The 11,146-nt window shown below is 39.0% G+C and overlaps 1 protein-coding gene across 4 annotated transcripts in view; it reads right to left on the bottom strand.

The window, feature by feature from the left end:
• Positions 1 to 3,952: 3,952 nt before the first annotated feature.
• The window catches only part of LOC128239075 (neurogenic locus notch homolog protein 1-like), a 72,398-nt gene continuing 65,204 nt past the window's right edge, over positions 3,953 to 11,146 (bottom strand). For 3 of the 4 annotated variants that reach the window (XM_052955524.1, XM_052955525.1, XM_052955527.1), the window contains 5 exons: positions 7,351 to 7,380; positions 6,909 to 7,000; positions 6,631 to 6,784; positions 6,401 to 6,483; positions 3,953 to 5,804 (listed from right to left, as the gene is read on the bottom strand). In XM_052955524.1, the coding sequence (XP_052811484.1) occupies positions 4,938 to 5,804; positions 6,401 to 6,483; positions 6,631 to 6,784; positions 6,909 to 7,000; positions 7,351 to 7,380 (1,226 nt within the window). In that variant the 3' untranslated portion in view covers positions 3,953 to 4,937. The remainder of the gene's footprint in view (positions 5,805 to 6,400; positions 6,484 to 6,630; positions 6,785 to 6,908; positions 7,001 to 7,350; positions 7,381 to 11,146) is intronic. The other variant, XM_052955526.1, reaches the window with a different exon arrangement.

Raw genomic sequence — 11,146 nt, 5'->3', positions numbered from 1 at the left:
CCATGTGACCCACTTTTTTAAGAGGTCCATATTTCTTCAAGGGGTACATCATGACCAATTTTGAACATAAGTTGACCAATCATTACAATGATATGGTTCTGGACAAGATTTTTCTAAGATTTGACCTAGTGACCTAATTTCCGATCATATGTGACCCACTTTTATCTACGACCAAGAGTTTATCAAGGAAAACATTCTGATAAAGTTTCATGAATATTTGACCATGTATAATGCCTCTAGTATGTTCCAAAGATTGTTCTAAGAATTGACCTAGTGACCTAGTTTTTGACCCCATGTGACCCTCTTTTAAAAAAGGTCGAGATATGATCAAGGGAAACATTCTGACCAAGTTTGAACATTTTCTGATCAATGCCTACCAAGATATGGTACTGGACGGACGGACGGACGGAAGGACGGAATGACGGACGGACAACGCCAAAACAATATCCCCCTCCCGAAATCTTCGATTCGGCGGGGGATAATATGACAGGTTTCCGTTTATTTCTCTTTCTACATAGACCCAATCGAGACTATTATGTGCTCGGTTAGAACTTTTCATTTACTAGTATTTCAATTTCCATTCATTTCCTTTCAAATTTCAAATCATGGGAGGGAATTGCAACAATGGGTGACATAGCTATGGTTCTTGGTTTGTATTAAACTTCACACTGACATAAATTGATGCTTCAATACTTATTCTTTTCCTTCCAAAACAGTTCGAGTTCTAATTTAAAATTAATTGATTTGCTGAATTCAAAGGGACTCGTTCATGGTTTGTAAAATACACTTTTTACGAGTTTGTTTTTATTTCGAAATTAAGTGTGACAAGTAATCAAGGGAATCATCCATCCAAGGTTGAACATAATCTGACAAAGTATTACCATGATATGATTCTAAACAAACATATTGATTAACCTATTTTTGAGCACATGTGTCCTAGTTTTAAAATTAGTCCAAGTGTTCATCAAGGGGAGATGTTCTGATAAAGGAAAAGTCAGAATATTGTGAAGTTTGAGTGTATGTCATACATTATCTCAAAGTGGGTTATTACGACTGTTCATAGCGTTTGTACGCAGGTGAGAAATATTTGTTTTTTATAACCTCGTTGATTTTTCTTATAAAGTATTTAAAAACAATTTATTAATATTCAAAAATATTCTGAAAGTGGCTTCGTGTATAGTACAAATTGCACCAGTATCTGGGGCGGACCCAGGAAATGACGTTAGAGGGTGCGGGGCGTCGGGGCACACTCTTTTGACATTTGCTCCTTCCTCGGAACAGAAATTTAAGGGTCGGCAGCGATGCAAAAGTCGAATTTTAAATGTTTTAAAACATCAACTTCTAATTATTTTTTTCGATTCAATATTTAACAAGCATGACTCATATATCCAATGCAACATGAAAAACTAGGAGTAGAGCATATATTACGAAAGTATATTTTATCAGATTTCCAGCCAAAAAGCATTTACGTTTTCCCGGAAATGTCTTAATACAAAATGAATATGTTTGTGAGTCAAAGTTATTAGAACTGCCCAATCAACAATGTCTTGTGGCTTTGTGTTGATTGCATTTACGTTTTCCCGGAAATGTCTTAATACAAAAAGAATATGTGTGTGAGTCAAATTTGTCGCAACTGCCAAATCAACAATGTCTTGTGGCTTTGTGTTGATTGCAGTTATTTTAAAATAGATATATGCATTTTTGTAACTTGAAAATGAATTTCATCCACGAAATTTCATTATTTTTCTGAATAACTTTATCACTTGACAAAATATCATCGAGATCTCTGAAGACATTGTTGAATAGGTAGTCTTGGGCACTTTGACATAAAAACGAAGTACTAATGTCGATAGACCTTTCCGTAATAATGCGAATGCTTTTTTATCCAAAACTGTAAAAAATATTTTTTTGTAAAATTTGTTTTACTTCTTACTAACCCAAAACATGTTGCCAAGAATAAATGTTTCACTCCCAAAAACGATCGTTCCTCAAAGCTAAATTAAACATGCATTTTATAAACGTTTTAGTTTTTGACCTTCCCCACTCACTTGTGCATCGCTGTCGGCCCTTAAATGGTTTAAAATGTTCGCGGGGGGGATCTACTCCCCCGGAAATTTTAACAATTTCTATTCCGAAATGAAGCATTTTAAGCGTATTTTATTTCATTTTTTCCTCCCATATTTACATAAAATTTATTAAACACATTATTTTAAAGGTTGGTGCGGGGCGCCCCGCCCTGAATTCGCTTTAGTGGGTTTTACAGGTTGTGATTGGTTGGAAGTTTATGTCAAGGATTTGCAACGCGTTCTTAGAGAACAATATACTGACAACGATATTCCGAGGACATTATCAAAGCGCTTAAATTTCTTCAAATCAATTTTGTTTTGTAGACTCTGTTAGACGTTTCCAATCACGTCTCTGCAGGCTCTGTAAGACTTGTTGCTCAAGTACAAGTCACCTAGAGCTATCTTATTTGTAGAAACTAGCATCAATATATGTCTCCTTTTTCTCGTTCTTTGTCATGATGACCCAAGAAATACGATCACAGTAACTTTCTTGCCTAAAGTAAAAAGAAGGTTGTTGTGGCAGACTGTGTTGCTTTGACACCTGAGATTTTTTAAGAAGATATATTGATTTCCGGTCTTGAAGTGCTCAGAAGATGATACGTTTTCTTTGATAACCACAAAAACAGCAGGCACAATAAATATAATTCAAAACGTATAGCCGTTGCTAACTATATTTGTATTTCTACATTTACCGTCTGCTCATATGAAAATGAATTGTATAAAATGAACAATTGTCTTCGAAATAATTATGTCAATGTCTCTATCGCTCCCTGTTAGTACACAATTTTCATGAGTTACATTTTATTGTTCACAATTTTGACATTTGTGATCCCGTGAGTTTTTATTTTTTACAATGGTTTGTAAAAATAGATTAAACATGTAATGCTATGATGCTATGAAACCCAGGTTCTCAACATTTTTGTAAATGTTTTTACATTGATGTAAAGGTAGGTTTTGGACAAAGTGATGGATAAGAATACATATGGAGAAGGCGAACTTTAAAAGGTGTGTTTGCTGCCTAAAGATAACGCATGAGTACATTGTACCTTAATGTAAGCTTAAGCGTTTCTCTGTTATTTGACCAAAGACACACAATGTCATGATGAAAATGTCTGTTAATGTAAGTAATTTTTGATTCCTATATGCACGAAGAAGAAACAGTCAAGAAAAACTACAAGTAATTTTGAACCATGACCTTTATATATGACCTTGACCTTTAACCTACAGACATGAGTATAGTCATGGAAAACATTTGTGTCTTGTTATTTTCAAATCTCTAGGTGCATGGCCGAGTAACAGAACGGATAAACCAAAATACGAGCAATGATCCTAAAGTGTGACCCTGACCTTTGACATGCAGATACTAGCTCTTGCAGGTGACAAATTGTCTAGTCAAGGTGAAATTTTGTGCCATTTTTTTCAAATAGTTTTATGTATGGCCAGGTTATAGTCCGGACAAGCCGAAATACAATATGATTTCACCCTTAAATGCAAACATTGACCTTTGACCTACAGCCATAGGTCTTCAATAGGACGCATTGTCTAGTCATTTGTGCCAATTTTAAAATCTTTATATGCATGACGAGGTTACAGCCTGGACAATCCAAATAAAAAGGCTTTTCGACCTATTCACTTTAAGTGTGACCTTGACCTTTGACGTATAGACCTAAGTATTGCATGAGAAACACCGTCTTGTCATAGAGAATATTTGAGCCAAGTTATTTTAAAATCCCTTGATACATGGCCAGCTGACAGCACGAACACGAATTGTTAACGCCGCCCACCCATCATCCCACCGACATACCCTAATCTGATAACCTAGTTCTATTTGATCTTTTGGCACGGTTACTCAGTCAGAAATGATTCTAAATAAATAACAAAAACAATTGATTAACCAATATCTTAAAAATATAACAGTATTTGTAAATACATCACACAACAACATAAAGTAAAAATCCTGGTTTATATATATAAATATTGCAAATTATGAGACTTGATGACATATCGATAATACTGACATTAAGACGTGAACTGTAAATTATAGCAAAACAATCCTCAAATAACAGTAAATAATCCCATTTCCCTTAACTTTTCATTAGTAAATAATCCCATTTCCTTTAACTTTTCATTAGTAAATAATCCCATTTCCCTTAACTTTTCATTAGTAAATAATCCCATTTCCTTAACTTTTCATTAGTAAATAATCCCATTTCCCTTAACTTTTCATTAGTAAATAATCCCATTTCCTTTAACTTTTCATTAGTAAATAATCCCATTTCCTTAACTTTTCATTAGTTTCTGTATGTAGAATCATGAACGTTCAAATCAATGATATTGTGTTAGTTTGCATTTAGCACTGTAACTTGGTGTTCAATAGATATATAGGTATTAGAAAGTTCATCATTGATACACGTATCAGCATTAACCTAAATGATCCAAGTAGAACTGATTTAATGAAGAAGCGCTTCCATGCTTACATCTCTCAGAAACAGATGACAATGTGGTTTACGTACTAAATATAATATATGAAATGGACTGTTGTATAGAAAACACTATTAATATACATGTTATTTGTAAGTGCACGCGCCTGTAAACATATATAATAAGATGTTCCTTAAAATACACTAAACGAACGTGCGTACCTAGTGTTAAAGACAATATTTAGTAAGAGAAATAAGTACATTGTGAAAGTGTTACTAACCTATGCATATAAATTCTGACTTTGGCACACAAATAACAATAAATGAGAAAATAACTATATATAAACAGCTTTTATAGAATGTACAAATACATTTGAAAACAACAATTCTAACAAAATTATAAGTAAATCTTTCGCAAAACAGTGTTACAACAAGTCATATCTCAGAAGGTTTATTCATACGTATTTCTGTCGCCAAGAGAAGAGATGTCCAGCTGTTGAGACGGTCGCCTTACAGTTCTTGGTCTTGGAGTTACTTGAGGATCATGAGGTGCAAACTGATCCCCGCTTGAATGCCTCGAGTAGATCGACTGACCCGCTGGCTGTCCTGATACACCTACCGAGGTCCGTCGAAACAGTGGCCCAAAGGTACCACTTGAGCTCAGCTCGGAATTCATCGAAAAGCCCATGTTTGGCGGAGGGTGGACTTCGGAATGGTAACTTCCCGTGGAAGGAGCAATGCTCTGAGCCCAAGCGCCAGGGTTGCTTGTGCCAGACTGTGAAAACATACCTTGTCTCGATGGTAATCGCAGACTTTTTGGTAGATCCTCGGCTTCAACAAAATCTTTAGGAGCGGGTCCTGTAACCTGGGGAGCCTGAACAGGAGGGAGACGACCTGGCGGACCGGGCGGAGGATGCATTGTGATGAAGCCGTTCATACTAGCGCCGTCGGCTAGCGGCACGCCATCCGCGCCCACAGATGACTTTCTGAACGACGGCAGCCCACCTGGACCCAACGGTACAACTTGGGGTTGATAAGTGTGGAAATTTTCGGTCGGTCTGAAAACCCCCTGCTGGCCGGAAAAATCATCCCCTGAATGGAAACGAGATATTGCGGCTATAGAATTTTTAATCTTTCTGTTCCTGCTCTTTTTCTTCTTTTTCTTCTTGTCCATGTCTGATAGGTCTTCATTAAGATTGTGTGGGGGTATGGCTGTGACTTTATCCATTTCTAAAGCTCTGGAGAAGCGGGTATTGCCGACGGCGTCACTGCCCCTAGGTGTACGCAGAGACTGAATCAGTTCCTCCATCTTCTGACGCTGAAAGAGCACGAATGTTTTTCTTAGATTGAACACAGGGTATTATTGTCATTTGCTCATTAACATTGAACATTCAGAACTTACTGAGGAGTCAATAAATGATCCAATTACATAATTCATGTTCATGTTTCACTGATTTAGTCATAATACTGGAATGTGTCTTATTTACTTTGTTAAACGATGTCATAACGACAGAGTAATGTCTTACGAAATATATGTATGCGTGATGGAAGACACGTAAAATAGAAAGTAGTGATTTTTTGGAATTATTTTTACGCCTGTGCCTTGCAAATTGGGAAAAAAGTTTGGAAAAATACAAAATCAGGCCAAAAAGCTAATATAATGGTAAATATACATGATCTAACTTATTATGCAAACATTATGCTGTGACAGAGTAAGTATTGTCAAGTTTATACTTCAAGAAATCCATTGCTTTTTTTATTCATTAACGTAATCTACATTAATCAAATTGGGAAAAAAAATATAACATTTTGGGAAAAATCGACATTTTTTCGCAAGGGGAAACAGCCTTTAAAAAGCAGTAAATTGCACCCAAAAAATCATTGGAAAGTATACAAAGTGCAAACTAGTCATACCGTGGATTTCCCTTTCTTATTCTTTCCTCTTTTCTGAACCTCGTCCAGTGCACCGTGCCATCGTTGCTGGACAGGAGGTTTACCTTTGATGAAAAAACATGGTGAATATCGGCACAGTGTATTAAACAAACATACTATTTGGTAGACGATTTAAATGCTAAAAACTTTAATAAACTGTTACTTTTAAAGTTCATCTTGTGAAAAGAAACATGTGCTTAAAACTTCCGTACTTGTTATGGGTGGCAGTGTCGATCTTGAGGGTAGGTCTGTATTCTCCCGGCGGAACTTCTCGTTGGCTGGCGTAACAGCCATGGTTTTCGGTGTCGCTGCAAACTTTGTATTAGCTGGAGAAGTGTCAGCGATGAGGTCCGGTTTAGCCAAAACCTACGACCATTGAACATAACCAGGTGTGACAGTTTGCTTTATCTGATTTTGATTTTGACTAATTAATTCAGTTAATTTTGTAAATAACATCAGAACGAAATGACAGTTATTGGTGTCTACTTACAGGTTTACATATCTTGTCCTTTAGACAAAACCAAGCAATTACGAGGAGTCCGACCAGCAGCAGCAGGCAGATAGTGATAACAATCCACATCACTGAAACAATCGTTTGTAGAAAAACTTAAACACTTTTCTAACAATTTCATCAAACTGAAAGCTATAGGCCACTTACCTTGGTTTGTTTAGGGGTATAACACCATCGAAAGCTGCATTTTCAACTAAATTTGGTCTTACACCGAAATTGAACAAACAACCCCCTTTCTTCAAATGAGTGTGTAATTTAGTCATTTCAATAACAATGTTAATCCGCACAACTGGTTTGCCATTTTCTTAAATGTTTCAGCTTTAAATCAATAAACTGCTATGTTTTACCGTCACGAAGCACTATTAGCAACAAAATTACGAAGTATCAAAGAACCGCTACACCAGTGATATAAGTAACTTACTTGTGTTACTTTGTGGATCGTCAGTTTTTACTGTAACACAAACATATTATGTAATACAAACAAAAATGAATTAATATTTTCATGGCGTCAATTGTATGATTTTAAATTCATGCCAGTTGTGTTTGTTTTTTTTGTAATTCATTTCAATTGATACTCAAACATGGATAAGATAGTATGCAGGGTTTCATATCAAGCAATATTTAAATTACCTGCATAGCCCATCAGGCAGAACAAAAGAACACAGCGTTTTTCTTCACAAACTCTATTATTTTAATAAGTTTAATTACATGTGTGAGTGTTTCACAGCCCAATGCAAACCAGTAACAAAGTTATAAAACAAAACACCAACAAAACCGCAGCCCTAACGCGAATATAGGCGCGTAACTTAAACAAAACCTTGCCCTGACGCAAATAAAGGTGCGTAACTTCAACAAAACCATAGCCCTAACGCAAACATAGGTGCGTCACTTCAACAAAACCGTAGCCCTAACGCAAATATAGGTGCGTCACTTCAACGAAACCGTAGCCCTGACGCGAATATAGGTGCGTAACTTCAACAAAACCGCAGCCCTAACGCGAATATAGGCGCGTAACATAAACAAAACCTTGCCCTGACGCAAATAAAGGTGCGTAACTTAAACAAAACCTTGCCCTAACACAAATATAGGTGCGTAACTTCAACAAAACCGTAGCCTTAACGCGAATAAAGGTGCGTAACTTCAACAAAACCGTAGCCCTAACGCGAATAAAGGTGCGTAAATTCAACAAAACCGTAGCCCTAACGCGAATAAAGGTGCGTAACTTCAACAAAACCGTAGCCCTAACGCGAATATAGGTGCGTAACTTCAACAAAACCGTAGCCCTGACGCAAATATAGGTGCGTCACTTCAACGAAACCGTAGCCCTGACGCGAATATAGGTTCGTAACTTCAACAAAACCGTAGCCCTGAAGCGAATATAGGCGCGTCACTTCAGCAAAACCGTAGCCCTAACGCGAATATAGGCGCGTAACTTAAACAAAACCTTGCCCTGACGCAAATAAAGGTGCGTAACTTCAACAAAACCGTAGCCCTAACGCGAATAAAGGTGCGTAACTTCAACAAAACCGTAGCCCTAACGCAAATATAGGTGCGTCACTTCAACGAAACCGTAGCCCTGACGCGAATATAGGTGCGTAACTTCAACAAAACCGCAGCCCTAACGCGAATATAGGCGCGTAACTTAAACAAAACCTTGCCCTGACGCAAATAAAGGTGCGTAACTTAAACAAAACCTTGCCCTAACACAAATATAGGTGCGTAACTTCAACAAAACCGTAGCCTTAACGCGAATAAAGGTGCGTAACTTAAACAAAACCGTAGCCCTAACGCGAATAAAGGTGCGTAAATTCAACAAAACCGTAGCCCTAACGCGAATAAAGGTGCGTAACTTCAACAAAACCGTAGCCCTAACGCGAATATAGGTGCGTAACTTCAACAAAACCGTAGCCCTGACGCAAATATAGGTGCGTCACTTCAACGAAACCGTAGCCCTGACGCGAATATAGGTTCGTAACTTCAACAAAACCGTAGCCCTGAAGCGAATATAGGCGCGTCACTTCAGCAAAACCGTAGCCCTAACGCGAATATAGGCGCGTAACTTAAACAAAACCTTGCCCTGACGCAAATAAAGGTGCGTAACTTCAACAAAACCGTAGCCCTAACGCGAATAAAGGTGCGTAACTTCAACAAAACCGTAGCCCTAACGCGAATATAGGTGCGTCACTTCAACAAAACCGTAGCCCTGACGCGAATATAGACGCGTAACTTTAACAAAACCGTAGCCCTGACGCGAATATAGGCGCGTAACTTCAACAAAACCGTAGCCCTGACGCGAATATAGGTGAGAATCTTCAACAAAACCGTAGCCCTGACGCGAATATATGCGCGTAACTTCAACAAAACCGTAGCCCTAACGCGAATATAGGCGCGTAACTTAAACAAAACCTTGCCCTGACGCAAATAAAGGTGCGTAACTTCAACAAAACCGTAGCCCTAACGCGAATAAAGGTGCGTAACTTCAACAAAACCGTAGCCCTAACGCGAATATAGGTGCGTCACTTCAACAAAACCGTAGCCCTGACGCGAATATAGACGCGTAACTTTAACAAAACCGTAGCCCTGACGCGAATATAGGCGGGTAACTTCAACAAAACCGTAGCCCTGACGCGAATATAGGTGAGAATCTTCAACAAAACCGTAGCCCTGACGCGAATATATGCGCGTAACTTCAACAAAACCGTAGCCCTAACGCGAATATAGGCGCGTAACTTCAACAAAACCGTAGCCCTAACGCGAATATAGGCGCGTAACTTCAACAAAACCGTAGCCCTGACGCGAATATAGGTGAGTATCTTCAACAAAACCGTAGCCCTGACGCGAATATAGGTTCGTAACTTCAACAAAACCGTAGCCCTGACGCGAATATAGGTTCGTTATTTTAACAAAACCTTGGTACTAACGCGAATATAGGTGCGTAGATTTAACAAAACCGTAGCCCTAACGCGAATATAGGTGATTAACAAAACCGTAGCCCTAACGCGAATATAGGTGCGTCACTTCAGCAAAACCGTAGCCCTGACGCGAATATAGGTGCGTCACTTCAGCAAAACCGTAGCCCTGACGCGAATATAGGTGAGTCACTTCAGCAAAACCGTAGCCCTGACGCAAATATAGGTGCGTCACTTCAACAAAACCTTAGCCCTAACGCGAATATAGGTGCGTCACTTCAACAAAACCGTAGCCCTAACGCGAATAAAGGTGCGTAACTTCAACAAAACCGTAGCCCTAACGCGAATATAGGTGCGTCACTTCAACAAAACCGTAGCCCTGACGCGAATATAGACGCGTAACTTTAACAAAACCGTAGCCCTGACGCGAATATAGGCGCGTAACTTCAACAAAACCGTAGCCCTGACGCGAATATAGGTGAGAATCTTCAACAAAACCGTAGCCCTGACGCGAATATATGCGCGTAACTTCAACAAAACCGTAGCCCTAACGCGAATATAGGCGCGTAACTTAAACAAAACCTTGCCCGGACGCAAATAAAGGTGCGTAACTTCAACAAAACCGTAGCCCTAACGCGAATAAAGGTGCGTAACTTCAACAAAACCGTAGCCCTAACGCGAATATAGGTGCGTCACTTCAACAAAACCGTAGCCCTGACGCGAATATAGACGCGTAACTTTAACAAAACCGTAGCCCTAACGCGAATATAGGCGGGTAACTTCAACAAAACCGTAGCCCTGACGCGAATATAGGTGAGAATCTTCAACAAAACCGTAGCCCTGACGCGAATATATGCGCGTAACTTCAACAAAACCGTAGCCCTAACGCGAATATAGGCGCGTAACTTCAACAAAACCGTAGCCCTAACGCGAATATAGGCGCGTAACTTCAACAAAACCGTAGCCCTGACGCGAATATAGGTGAGTATCTTCAACAAAACCGTAGCCCTGACGCGAATAAAGGTGCGTAACTTCAACAAAACCGTAGCCCTAACGCGAATATAGGTGCGTCACTTCAACAAAACCGTAGCCCTGACGCGAATATAGACGCGTAACTTTAACAAAACCGTAGCCCTGACGCGAATATAGGCGCGTAACTTCAACAAAACCGTAGCCCTGACGCGAATATAGGTGAGAATCTTCAACAAAACCGTAGCCCTGACGCGAATATATGCGCGTAACTTCAACAAAACCGTAGCCCTGACGCGAATATAGGCGCGTAACTTAAACAAAACCTTGCCCTGACGC

Source organism: Mya arenaria, chromosome 6 (assembly GCF_026914265.1).
Source record: "Mya arenaria isolate MELC-2E11 chromosome 6, ASM2691426v1".
Classification (NCBI taxonomy): Eukaryota; Metazoa; Mollusca; class Bivalvia; order Myida; family Myidae; genus Mya; species Mya arenaria.
This window is presented reverse-complemented; position numbering and strand designations above follow the sequence as displayed.